This window comes from Sus scrofa, chromosome 1 (genome assembly GCF_000003025.6).
Source record: "Sus scrofa isolate TJ Tabasco breed Duroc chromosome 1, Sscrofa11.1, whole genome shotgun sequence".
NCBI lineage: Eukaryota > Metazoa > Chordata > Mammalia > Artiodactyla > Suidae > Sus > Sus scrofa.
Genome location: NC_010443.5, coordinates 175,333,485 through 175,348,100, shown reverse-complemented (window position 1 = coordinate 175,348,100; position 14,616 = coordinate 175,333,485). Strand labels below are relative to the sequence as shown.

Below are 14,616 nucleotides of genomic sequence, written 5' to 3'. Positions count from 1 at the left end.
ACAGCATAATGATTTAGTTTTGTTCAGATTATTTTCCTTATAAGTTATTAAATATACATGTATATATCTGTTTGTTTCTTAACTCTCCTCTCTTTCCCCCAACCTAAGCACAATGATAGGAGAGCCTTGATTTCTTCTCTGTTGCCTCTTCAGTGCCTAGAACAAAGTCTGCACATAGGCAAATATTTGTAGAGTGATGACTAAATCAAAATACCTTGAGTACATTCAATTTTATTCACTGATTCATTCTTTCCAAAATATTTATTAAGCACATACTATACATCAAGTATTGCTCCTGATGCTAGGGATACTGTGGCTGAGAGAAATAAAGAGGGAAGAAAAGAATAAAGAAGTGAACAAAGTAGAGAATTTCGATTATGATAAATACATTCAAGAACCTAAAACACAATAATGCTGTAGAGTCTTTGAGGGGAAAGAGGTCATTATTAAATAAGGAGAACAAAGAGTTTCTTTTTTTTCTTGGTTGGGGAGAGCAATAGCACTGTCCAGCCCAACAAGCACCCCTCCAACCCCCTCCCCTCACCCCCGCCATCAGGCCCCGGGAAGCAAAGGAGAGGGACCTTAGATAGTGACCTGGCCAGCACCCTTCCACTTCTAGGCAACATGTTTCCCCACTAAGACTGGGGGCCTCACAAGAGGTGAGGGGTGCAAGCAACAGGGCCTGCTGCTACACTGGTGGCAGCAGCGGTACTCTGGGGTTGAAGTGGGCATTTGGGCTCCCACAAGGCAAAAAAAAAAATAAAGTGAAAAAAAAAAAGCACTCTAAAAATATCAGTAGTTAAATTATCATGTGTGATTAAATAAATTACAACTTTTAGATTCTTACAAGTAGAGTGATTTTAATCATAACCAAATGTATTAGCATTTATGAGATGATTACCAGAAAGATTTGGCCAATTCTTAAATTATTAAAACTTAGAATTTTGTTACAAATAATTAAAAAAAAAAAAAATGGAGTTTCCATCATGGCTTAATGGTAACAAACATGACTAGTATCCATGAGAGCTCAGGTTTGATCCCTGGCCTTGCTCAGTGGGTTAAGGATCTGGAGTTGCTGTGAGCTGTGGTGTAGGTCACAGACGTGGCTCGGATCTGGCATTGTGGTGGCTGTGCCACAGGATGGCAGCTGCAGCTCCAATTCAGTCCCTAGTCTGAGAACTTCCTTATACTGCACCCATGGGCCTAAAAAGCAAAAAGCAAAAAAAAACAAAAACAAACCATATTCCTATAAAACTTTAAGAAAAACCTCTTAAAGGTTAAATGACAGAGAAATGTTTTGTTTACCAATCTGCAAACAAACTACTTCAAAACATCACAGATTAAAACAACAACCATCTTATTTGCTTGTGATTCTTTTTCCGCAGGGAAGAATTCAAGTAGGTGACAGAGAAGGCCTAAAAGCAATGACAACACAGTAACAATACGCACGTCAAATGTCCATGTCTTGGTTTCTAAATACCATTTTTCCATAATAGAAATGAGGATTCCTTGAAGAGACTGTTGATTCCACGACTGAGACAGGAAAACTACTGAATGAGCATAAAATATCTTATAATGCCAAAAAGTTAGGAAGTAGTCCTCCTCCCCCCACCCCCAAAAAAGGGGCTAAAGGACTCAGGAGCCATCTTAAAGGAGCTCCCAATGGCCAAAGCTAGAACAATCTGAGTAACAAAATTAATAATGATAGTATTAGAAAAAATAATTATCCGTTAGTCCGCATTAATATAAAGAACTGAATAAATAAATGGGGAGAGGAAACAGTTCTTCGTAATAATTCAAATTATCAACTGTAAAATAAATGAGGGAAAGAAGAAAAAATGATTAAATAAATACTACATAAATAACTGTTGTAGGCAAAAACCATCATTACATGCTAAAATTAATGGACCAAGTATTTTGAGAAATAGGATATTTGCATAGTCCCAAAGTATCTAGCCACTGGAACTCTCTATACTCTTTTTGCAAATTTTCTGAATGTCTAAAATTACTGCAAAACAAAATATTAAAAATAAAAAAATTCTGTCAGGGCACTGCAGTGACAGCTTGTCTCTGTCCTGATGTGTGTAGACTCAGAGGGCTTGGGGCTAGCTGAAATAGCTGTACTGGGGCCATGTGTCTACATCCTTCATTGTAGAAATCTACTGGTTCCTCCCTTCTCCTCAACATGGCTAACATGTGCTCATCACGGCTAACTTGGGTTCATCACATTGTACTACCGATCAAAGTCAGTCACAGGGCAAGCCTAGAGTCTAGGGAAGCAGAAATGTATCCCACCTCTCAATGGGAAGACTAGCAAAGACTCTGCAGCCTTGTTTAATCCACAGCATTGAGGTTATAAAAACAAGGTATTCTCCTAGCATGACACAAATTATGAACTTTAGAAAACCAATTGTTACCCCAAATTATTACTTTCTCCCACTGAAAATGATAACAGTCTGAGCAGTTTTTCTTACAGCTACATACTAACACTTGGACCAGATAATTCTTTATTGTTGGGGGGCTCTCCTGTCCATGACAGGATGCTATTTCACATTCCTGGCCTGTAAACACTAGATACCAGTAAAAAATCCACACTCTACTCCTTCCAGTTATAACAACCAGAAATGTCAAATGTCACCAGTGGGCAAGGTAGCCTGAAAAACACTGTTGTACAAGGAGGAAAATATTGAAAATACATTTCCTTACAAAGAAACTTCCGACTGAATCTGGATACCTGTCTTGGACATGTTTACCATATGAAAATTCACTGTGTTTTGTGTCATCTGTTCATATATGTTTGGGGGGGGTTATAAAGCAGTTACAAGGTTTACTTAAACCTACTCAAACTTACAAGCTTTTGCACAGCAATAGAAAACCATAAACAGAAAGAAAAAAAAATACTCACTAGGAGAAAATACTTGCAAACAGTACAACTGACAAGGGCTGAATCGCCAAAATATACAAAGTATACAGCTCATACAACTCAACAATTAAAAAAAAACCCAATCAAAAAATGGGCAAAAGAACTAAATAGACATTTCTCCAAAGAAGACATACAAACGGCCAATAGGCACATGGAAAGATGCTTAACATCACTAATTATGAGGGAAATGCGAATCAAAACTACAGTGAGGTATCACCTCACGCCAGTCAGAATGGCCATCATTACAAAGTCTACAAATAGCAAATGCTAGAGAGGGTGTGGAGGAAAGGGAACCCTCCCTACACTGTTGGTAGGAATATAAGTTGGTGCAGCCACTATGGAAAACAGTACAGAGGTTCCTCATAAAACTAAAAGTAGAATTGCCATATGAACCAGTAATCCCACTCCTGGGCATAACTCCAGATATAACAGTAATTCAAAAAGACACATGTACCCCTATGTTCATTCATAGCAGTACTATTCACAATAGCCAAGACATGGAAACAAACTAAATGTCCATCAATAGATGAATGGATAATGAGGATGTGGTACAAAAATACAATGGCTATTACTCAGCCATTTGCATTAACATGGATGGACCCAGAGATAACCATACTAAGTGAAATAAGTTAGACAAATACTGTATGATATCACTTACATGTGGAATCTAAAATATAACACACATGAACATATAACACACATATGAAACAGAAACAGACTCACATAGAGAACAGACTTGTTGCCAATGAAAAGAGTGGAAAAGGGATAGAATGGGAATTTGGAATTAACAGATGCAAACTATTATATATACAATGGATAACAAGGGCCTACTGTATAGCACAGGGAACTATATTCAATACTCTGTGATAAACTGTAATGGAAAAGATTATTTTTTTTAAAGTGATAACTAAACCATTTTGCTGTATAGCAGAAATTAATACAACATTGTAAATCAACTATACTTCAATAAAAATAAGTTTTTTGTTTTTGTGGGTTTTTTGTTTGTTTTTTTTGCCTTTTTCTAGGGCCACTTCTCTTGGCATATGGAGGTTCCCAGGCTAGGGGTCTAATCTGAGCTGTAGCCACCAGCCTACACCAGAGCCACAGCAATGCGTGATCCGAGCAACATCTGCAACCTACACCACAGCTCACGGCAAATTACGGATCCTTAATCCACTGAGCAAGGCCAGGGATCGAACCCTCAACCTCATGGTTCCTAGTTGGATTCGTTAACCACTGAGCCATGACGGGAACTCCATAAATAGATTTCTAGCTCAGTCCTTTTTTTGTTTTTTTTGCCTTTTTGCCGTTTCTTGGGCCGCTTCCGTGGCACATGGAGGTTCCCAGGAAAAATAAGTTTTAAAAAATGCAAAACTATGTAAGGCTATTATTGGCTTTAGACATGGTCATCATTTTGCATTTCCTCTTTAACTAATAGTTTCCCAGTATAATAAAATATGATGCAGATACCAAAAATTTTAATTTTAAAGAATTTTTTCAGGATTTCCTGTCATAGCTCAGCGGACGCAAATCTGACTAGCATCCATGAGGATGCATATTTGATCCCTGGCCTCGTTCAGTGGGTTAAGGATCCGGCATTGTCGTAAGCTGTGGTGTAGGTTGCAAACACGGGTCAGATCCCAAGGTTGCTGTGGCTATGGCATAGCACAGCAGCTACAGCTCCAATTAGACCCCTAGCCTGGGAACCTTCAAATGCCATGGATGCAGCCCTGAAAAGAGGACAAAAAAAAAAAAAAGAATTTTTCCATATTAATTACATAAAATGATTCTAACTATATACTCCTACAGTCAGATTTTGTTAACTAAAATAATCACATTATCAGTTCATCTACTGAAACCCTCAATGATGATAAAAATGGCTTACCTGTATATATGCCTTTTGGATAGCTGCAAGTTCTTCACTGAGAGGAACAACAAGTTTTTCAACTCGTCTTTCATGAGAGTATGGCAAAATATCTGGAGCATCTTCAGAACGAAGTTCTATCTGCTCAATTAGTAGATTAGTAATAACCTGTTGCACAGCCTATACAAAATCAATTAAGTATGATTATAAACTATATTACATGTTAAATCTTTTAGTCTTTCACTAAAAAAAATAAAATAGCAATAAATTGTTGAAAAAGTCTTTAGAAACATCTTTATTGTATGCAGCCCTTCAAGCCAAGCATCCAAGAAATAAGAATATTAGTAAATGTCCAATAAATTCCTCAAATGCATTTAGCACTTTCCAATGACAGTGATGTATTCTATCAATATTTATAAAGACTCAGACCAAATAGAGGTTTTAGATTAGCAAACTAAATCCCCCAAACATTATACAATAGTCAATTTTAGAGGCAGAACTAAAACCCAAATTTCCTGATTCCCTGGCAAACACTTTTTTCCACCGATTTTTTTTTTCTTGTTATAGCCACACCTGCAGCATATGGAATTTCCCATGTTAGGGGTCAAATTGAGGCTGCACCTGCCTGTGTAGGCCATAGCAATGGTGGACATGAGCCACATCTGTGACCTATACAGGATCATTAACACACTGAATGAGGCCAGGAATTGAACCTGCATCTTCACAGAGACTATGTCAGGTTCTTAACCTCCTGAGCCACAGTGGGAACTCCCTCCACAAGAAATCTTGTTACTGTTACAAGATACAAATGTATCTTAGGAATACTTTACAAATTGACTTGTTAAGAAACTGAAAGCACAGGTCCTATTCTAAATCAATTATTAATAAATTATGGAATATTTTCCATTTAAATCAATATATATGATGTGAATATTTTTGTAGCCAAACTTCTTTTATCTTTTCTTTTTTTTTTTTTTTTTTTGCTTTTTAGGGCCATACCCACAGCATATGGAGGTTCCCAGGCTAGGGGTCGAATTGAAGCTACAGCTGCCGGCCTACACCAGAGCCACAGCAAAGCCAGATTGGAGATGTGTCTGTGAACTACACCACAGTTCACGACAACACCAGATCCTTAACCCACTGAGCAAGGCCAGGGATCAAACCCTCAACCTCATGGTTTCTAGTCGGATTCGTTTCCACTGCGCCACAACAGGAACTCCTCCGGAGCTAAATTTCATTCATTCAAAGCTTATAAATTTGATTGTAAAAATAGGGAACTAGACAAAAAACATAAAACCTGTTGCAAAACAATTGCTACAACATTAGACCATAGTACTGAATGTAATGAAAAGAAAGGAAGGGAAGGAGGAAGAATCCTGAAAGTATCTAGAAATTAAGACCTCTTTAAAATAAAAAAAATAAAATAAAACTAGTAAAGCCTCATGGGCTTAGTTTCAGACAAAAAATACTCTAGGGCAAAAATCACGTCTTAATTACTTTTATATTCCCAATACCTAGTACAGTATCTAATACAGTAGTACACTACAGTTGCTGACAGGCTACATACATTCAAAAGCTAGAATAAATGTATGAACATTTTTTAAAATTGAGTAAGACTTTAGCATTAATCATTCACTCATTCAACAAATATTTGAGTAACTCCTACATGCTAGGTATTGAGTTGGTGATAGAGGTATATCCAAAATACATATAATCCCTACATCCATGTATTTAAGGGGGGCAAAGAGACAACAACTGAATAAGCAAAAAATAATAATAATAACAGATTGTTATGAATATTAAGAAAATCACAAGATGGGAGGAGCTGTCTTTTGATAGCTTGGAGTGAATTTTTCTGAAATCATGATATTTAAGCACAGACTTAAAAGATGACTAAAAAAATAATCAAACCATGTTTAAACAAAATTAGGGGAGAGATGAGAGGATAGAAATTTCTAAAAACCTCAAAACTACAGAAAGAGGAAAAAAGTCATAGCTTGGCAGAAGCTATCTTAAAAACTATCCAAAACCCAAAACAGAAGACTACTCAGCTACTAAGTTAGACTGTCATGTAATAGGGCTCAAAATCTGCATTTCTATCATCTTCCAATAAAGAAAACTCAAGCTGCCTGGAGAAATGGGTGATTCCACAGTGAGAACAGGAAAAATACTAAGTGAGCATAAAATATGTTTTAATAACAGAAAGTTAGGAAGTGTTCAAAACAAACAAAAAAGTGCTATCTAAAGGACAGAGGAACCATCTTCAAGGTACCCCCAATGGCCAAATCTAGAACAAATTGAGAAACAAAATTATTAATGATAGTATTGGGTTGTTGCCCACAAACAAAAACATATCCGTGTGTGTTGTGTGTGTGTATGTGTGTGTGTGTGTCTTTTTAGGTCCGCGTCTTGGCATATGGAAGTTCCCAGGCCAGGGGTAAAATCGGAGCTATAGCTGCAGGGCTGTGTCACAGCCACAGCAACGCCAGATCCTGCACCACAGCTCACAGCAATGCCAGATCCTTAACCCACTGAGCAAGGCCAGGGACCAAACCCATGTCCTCAGGGATACTATCGGGTCTGTTGCTGCTGAGCCACAACAGGAACTCATCCATTAGTCTCTATTGATGTAAAAAAAATTGAATTACAAATAAATGAAGAAAAGATACAGCTCTTCACTACAGAAGAATTCAAATTTTTAAATGTTAAAAAAAAAGAGGGGGAGGGAAAGAGGAGATAATGATTAGACAAAGAGCACAGAAATAAATTGTTGCAAGCAAGAGCCACCACTGGATGACAAAACAGAATATTTACATAGTCTCCAAGTACCTCCCCCACAACAGACTTAATCACAAAAACAAAAACAATAGTTTTACAATGGAGAAACCAGGAAGTATTCATTTTAAACAAGACAAGATTTACAGCAGCAGTAATAAGACAAATCATCAAGTATTCCTTGATACAATGTGCTAAGAAAGGTACAGAATCACCTCTGGGATATTCTTGCCAAAAAGCATACATAACTTTATTCCAATCATAAGAAAACATCAGACAAACCCAAACTGAGAGCTATTCAACAAAATAACTGGCACTTACTCTTCAAGAGCATCAAGGTCATAGAAGACAAGAAAAGAATGAGGAACTGTCACAGACTAGAAGGTACTGAGGAGACATGACAACTAAATGCAATGTGGGATCCTGGATGATCCCAGAGCAGAAAAGGATACTGGTAGGAAAGCTGGCAATACTCACATAAGGTCTGCAGATTAGTTACTAGTTTGTACCAATGTTAATTTCTTGGATTTGATAATTTTACTGTGGTTATATAATACATTAACATTAGAGGAAGCTGAGCAAAGGAGATACAGAGACAAATATTTGGAAATATTCTGGAAGTCTAAAGTCATTTCAAAATAAAGCTGAAAAACAGTAAAAATTTTAAGCAGCCTTAGGTGATTGTCTGGCACACTGAAGTCTAAAAACTAGTAATGAAGAAAATCTCCTGCAACCATAGAAGGAAAGATAGGCATCTTATGGGAAATACTGTAGTCCTTATGTCAAACTAAATATTTCTGGCCACATATAAAAGTTCTTATTTTCTTTAATATTAATAAAATTTACTTACCTTTATATCACTACCTGGTGTGGCACTAAGAGCCAAGATTCTAAAGTGATTTGTATATTTGACTAGTTCTCTTACAACCTTTAAGAAAAAAAAAAGTTCTTTAATTTCATCTGCCCAATACAAAAATAAAAATGATTCTGCTAAACAAGCTATTATATACGGTCCATTATCACTACTCCTTATTTAGAGTATTGATGGTCTAATGGATGGAACTATCATTAGTTACATTATCCGAAGAGCAAATGGTTTAGGATTACACTCTACACCAGTAAAAACCACTTTAGGCTTTCTTTTATACATAAAGCTACAACATCAAAGCCTATAAAGAGGCAAATCAAAATACTCAGAGAATTAATTCAAGGGCAAATGGTAGGAAAAAAATCAAGTCTATTCTCCATTGTTTGGGCCACAGTTTAGCCTTATAGCCATATCCATATGCATACTTGCCAAATTAAGATAAATCCTAACATAAAAATAGAAAAAAAATTAATATGAAATTAAATTTGAAAGAGTTTTAGTAAAGATTTTATTTTTCTTGCTTTTTTTTTAGGGTTGCATCCACAACATATGGAAATTCCCAGGCTAGGGGTTGCATCAGAGCTATGGCTGCTGGCCTATGCCACAGCCACAGCAATGCCAGATCTGAGCTGCATCTGTGACCTACACCACAGCTCACGGCAATGCCAGATCCTTAACTCACTGAGAAAGGCTAGGGATAGAACCTGCATCCTCATGGATACTAGTGAGTTTGGTTACTGCTGAGCCACAATGGGAACTCCTTAATAAAGATTTTAAAGAAGTTCAATTTCATATGGAAAGCTCAAAAATCTTTAATTAAGTTTATTCATAAATGAATAAGGCTAATTTAGGATTTAAAAAAAAATTTTTGGCCACACCTATAGCATGTGGGTTCACCCAGGCCAGGGATCCAACCAAGGCCACAGCAGAGACCTGATTTACTGCAGTGACAATGCCAAATCCTTAAACTGCTGCACTATGACAACTCCCTTGAGGTCATTTTTTAAATCTAACTTCAGTTTTAAATCCTAAAACATTTTCTCAATGGCACCAAAGTATTATTCTAGGATTTGCAGTTTTAATTCAATACCCATTTCTGGTATAATTAATACCTGATAATCTGCCAGATTTCCATATGCCCCCAATAAAAGGAAAAAGACCTCTAAGTAAACTGAGATAAAGTAACAGCTCTCAGTATCCCATACGTCTACATTAGATAAGGAAACTAAAGCCTGATTATTAATTTTTTTTAATTGAGGTATAGTTGATTTATAATACTGTCTTAGTTTCAGGTGTACAGCATAGAGATTCAGTATTTCTGGATTATATTCCAGTAAAGATTATTATAAGATAATGGGTATAATTCCCTGTGCTCTACAGTATATCATTTTTGCTTACCTATTACTCCTAATTTGTCCCTCCCCTGTTCCCTCTCCCCTTTGGTAACCATAAGTTTGTTTTCTATGTCTGTGAATCTGTTTCTGTTTTCTATATACATTTGTTTGTATTATTTTTTTAGATTCCATATGTAAGTAATATCATATAGTATTTGTCTTTCTTTGACTTATTTCACTGAGTATAATATTTTCTAGGTCTATCCACATTGCTGCAAATGACAGTATCTCATTCTTTTTTATGACTAATATCCTAGTACATATGTATATGCCACTTCTTCTTAATCCAACCAATCTGTTGGTGGGCATTTGGGTTGCTTCCCATTTCTTGGCTAATGTAAATAGCACTAAAACCAGATTATCTTAAAACTGCTCTCATTTCAACCCATGTCAAAAATGAATTTAATAAGAATTCAATTTTAATGAATTTAAACAATATTAATACTCAAAAAGTATTTCTTTTTTTCTTTTTGCCTTTTCTAGGGCCACTTCCCATAACATATGGAGGTTCCCAGGCTAGGGGTCTCATCAGAGCTGTAGCCTCTGGCCTACGCCAGAGCCACAGCAACTCGGGATCCAAGCCACATCTGAGACCTATACCACAGCTCACAGCAACACCGGATCCTTAACCCACTGAGCAAGGCCAGGTATCAAACCTGAAACCTCATGGTTCCAAGTCTGATTTGTTAACCACTGCGCCACGACCGGAACACCTCAAAAAGTTATTATTTATGGAGTTTTTAAAAATATGGTACAAAGGAGTTCCTGCTGTGGTGCAACAGGATCTGTGGCATCTCTAGAGCACTGAAACGGAGGTTCAATCTCTGCTTGGCAAACTGAGTTAAGGATCTGGCATTGCCACAGATGCAGCTTCGGTTGCATCTGCAGCTGGGATCTGACCCCTGGCCTGGGAACTCCATAAGCTGTGGGGCAGCCAAAAAAGAAAGAAAGATACAGAATACATATAAAGACAGAGTATTATACTTAGTGGAAACTTAAGCCCAATCATCCTAATTAAAAACTGATACAAGACACAATGTTCCTAATACATTACATTTTTTTCCAAGAGGGTTCTCAAGCATTTTGTAGAAGTGGTGTTGTGTTTGTAACCCAGGAAGCCATATTCTTCCACAAGCTGTCTCCCTCCTGGAAACTATATCTGAAATATTCAATGTAGTATAAACTATCAGAGTTGTTTGGATATTAAAGAAGTCAGTAAAGCCTCACTGTACTCAATAAAAGTGTAAGCCTTTGTAGTTAAAAAAAAAAAAAAATTAAAAAAAAAATCAAGGAGTTCCCATCATGGCTCAGTGGAAATTAATCCAACTAATATCTATGAGGATGCAAGTTTGATCCCTGGCCCCACTCAGTGGGTTGAGGATCTGGCATTGCCATGAGCTGTGGTGTAGGTTGCAGACTTGCCTCAGATCCCAAGTTGCTATGGCTGTGGCGTAGGCTGGAAGCTGTAGCTCCAATTGGACCCCTGGACTGGCAACTTCCATATGCTGTGGGTGTAACACCAAAAAAAAAAAAAAAAAAAAAAATCACCTAATGCCTAAAATATTTTGAAAGTAAAGTTGCTAAATGTACAAAATGAATTCCATAGAGTTATAAATGTTTTAAATACCTCTCTCAAGTAGAAACTTTAACACAATGGGTATTAATTTAACTTGGAAAGATATAAATAAATGGAAAAATATATCCATCTCGGGTGAGATCGAAGGTCAACTCTAAGAAAGATGACAATTCTCAAAAAGATAATAGGTATAAAAAAAATAGGTATAATACAATAATTCTTCAAGTCCACAGGAAACTACTTTACAAAACCACAAACTGGCAGTTAAATTCATCTCTTTACACTAAATGAAATCAATTGTCCTTCTATTCTTACTGCATACGTTCTCCCTAGCATCACCAGCTATTCTGGTTTTAATTATGTACCACCTATATGCTGATGATTTCCAAATCTGTATCTCTAGCTCTGAACCCTCCACTGAGATCTGTACTTCTCAGTCATCCACTGCCTACTGAGTATTACAGCTAGATTCCTCATAGATGCCTCAAACTCAACAATTTAAAACTACTCACTCTTTCCACAAAACCCTAGATGCTCTCTGCCTCCAGAAGTCTTTATCTACTAATAGCATCACCATCCTCACAATCTTCCAAGCCAGAAATCTGGGAGACATCCTAAATTGCTCCTACCCCTCACTGTACACCTTGCTTTTACCCTTCTCTCCCCTAATCTCTTTTAAATCTGAAGCATCACCGCAGCTAAATATTTTTCAATGAGTCTCTACCACCTGTATCTCCTATAGCCTACAAAGGGCATTCAAACTGCTAAGCATAGACTACAAATCCTTTCAGAACCTTACTTCTAAGTAACTTTTCAGCTATATTCCACCTCTTCACCTTTGTACTTTATATTCCTAAGGTACTTAACTGGGAGTCAGTATTAGGTACCTGCATACATTACATCATTCAATCCTTAAACCAACGTTGACAGTTAAGTATTATTTTACCTAGCTGCCAAGGAATAACACTGCATATCGACCTAATCCTTTGACTATTATCTTAGTACCAAATCTCCATCTCTATACCCTATAATGGATCACTGTCTCAAACATGACGACTCTCACCATCTACATCAGACACGAATGGTCTCCTTAAGCTTTAAAAACAAACAGCAGAGATATTGATTTGAATGAAGGATAGTATTTCCTATCATTCTCGGTTGAGCTAATAGATATAAGGCCTTTCATAATAATAATAATACCATCAATACCTTCAGTCATTAATAATTATTCTCCAAAATGCTCTTTAATAGGTTTACAGGATAAAATATTTTTAAACAAAATTACCTGGCAGTAAGCATAGTTTCCAAGAGCTCTATGAGCTTCATCAATAACTAGACACTTTATTTCAGCAGCAGGACAAGCTCCTCTAGAAAGATCATTTACCATGACTTGAGGTGTAAGAAAAAGGACTCTCTTACTGTCCCATATTTCCTTCCTGGTGAAAACCTGAGTAGACCCTGTAAATAAAAGTGACACTTTACATTCTTAACCCCAGACTATTATCTGTAAAATATAAATAATCTGGCCTATTATCAGAATATATTCCTGCTTTGGTAATCTGCTTCTAAAATGATAATTGGACTCTCATTGGAATGCTACATTTTAAAACTTTGTTGTGCTTAAAATGGCAATCTGGCTTTTACCACAACTAAGCCGCCTTTAGGGAATTCCTACAAAATGACAAAATAGTAATTCAAAGAAAAAAAATCCTCAACTGGGAAATCCTTTTGGGGAAGAAATTCAGGAAAACTCACGTTCACTTACTAATGGGGTATACCCACATAATGACTTCAAAATGCTACAGGAATCCTTTGAAGATTGAATAAAGTAACCCTATCCATTAGAGATGGGCTCGCTACAAGAAGATGATGTTTTAAGGGAGAAGACGTAAAATAAGTATATTGTGATCTGGGGGCTGTTTCACATGAATCAGGAATTCCCTTAGTGCTATTGCCAGCAGAATGCGTGCTTTCCCCTGGGTGCCCAGCTCTTAATTTCAAATTAGCCAACTGTTTCTAAGATACCTGTCATTTCGGCCATGTGGGACTGCGGGATACCCATCACCCGGTAGCAAGCTTCGATCTGCTGTGTGACCAAAGGTTTTGTGGGGGCCATGAAAACCACTTTGCCAGAAGGGAACCAGCGGTAGAAATTGTACATGACCACGGCGGCAATAAAGGTCTTTCCCAAGCCGGTGGGCAGACAAACCAGCGTGTTGCAAAACAGAGCGGTCCTGGCGATGTTCAATTGGTAGTCCCGCACTGGGCAATTAGTAGGGTAAATCCACAGGGCGCCCGCGGAGGTGCAGAACCCGCCATTCTCTAGACTTAGCTGCTGCTCTGCTTCGTACACTGCAACCAGCAATACATCATCGTCGGACTCTGGCTGAGCCTCGGCAGCCTCTGCCGCCTCTGTCTCCTGTGCCGCTGTAGAAAACTGCGCGCTGGAGATGCCAGGGCTCTGAGTCCTCCCAGTTCCAGAACTGCAACTCGGAGCCCCGGCGGATCGGGAAACTCTTGAGCCCCACGTCTGGAAAAGCGTTCTTTGCCGTCCGCTCATTAGGCCGACGACCACCGAAGACAGGCCAGCAGCTCTTGCAGCTAAGAGCCTCCGTTCCAACCCCCATCGGTTACCTTCGCGTAAAAAGGAGTAGAACCAGAGGCGGGACTAAGGCCAGTTTATCCAGTTGAAAATGCCGCCACTGAGTCTGCGTGGGGAATATGATTGGCGGGCTTCCCGGAAATCCTGCCGCCCTCTCGGAGACGCAAGCGCTTTATCAAGGAGCTACTATAAATTTGGTCCCCCGGTCAATTTCTTCTCCACTCTAAATTGGGTTCCGTTTTCCTAGATTAGGTGTCTGGGCGTCGTTGCTAAAATGATATAGCTTAAAATGATACAATAAATAACCTTGAGATTCAAAACTGTAGATACTCATATATTTTGAACTTAATGAGCATCTAACGTGCTTGTTGGTTGTATTTCTAAACTGAAAGAAGAGGTGAAAAACAAACGTGTTTAGACAGAATTAAATAACTTGTCTTATTTCTCTATCCAGACAGAGAAAGCAAAATGTCAGTCTCTTTTTCGCAGTATTAGAAGTAGAACCCATTATTTTGACATTTTTATTGTTTAAAAGGAATGAATGGTTTGGCCCTGATATTTGCTGGAAAATCCTAAAGGAAAAAAGCAAGGCGTCCTGATGCTCCACTACATCT

General features: G+C 37.8%; 1 protein-coding gene across 2 annotated transcripts in view; it reads right to left on the bottom strand.

Annotated features, from left to right (window-relative positions):
• FANCM (Fanconi anemia complementation group M) overlaps positions 1–14,136 on the bottom strand; it is a 68,101-nt gene extending 53,965 nt beyond the window's left edge. Inside the window, exons 1-4 of one of the 2 annotated variants that reach the window (XM_003480459.4) lie at positions 13,426–14,136; positions 12,686–12,858; positions 8,413–8,490; positions 4,809–4,967 (exon numbers count right to left, since the gene is read on the bottom strand). In XM_003480459.4, the coding sequence (XP_003480507.1) occupies positions 4,809–4,967; positions 8,413–8,490; positions 12,686–12,858; positions 13,426–13,960 (945 nt within the window). In that variant the 5' untranslated portion in view covers positions 13,961–14,136. The remainder of the gene's footprint in view (positions 1–4,808; positions 4,968–8,412; positions 8,491–12,685; positions 12,859–13,425) is intronic. The other variant, XM_021101202.1, reaches the window with a different exon arrangement.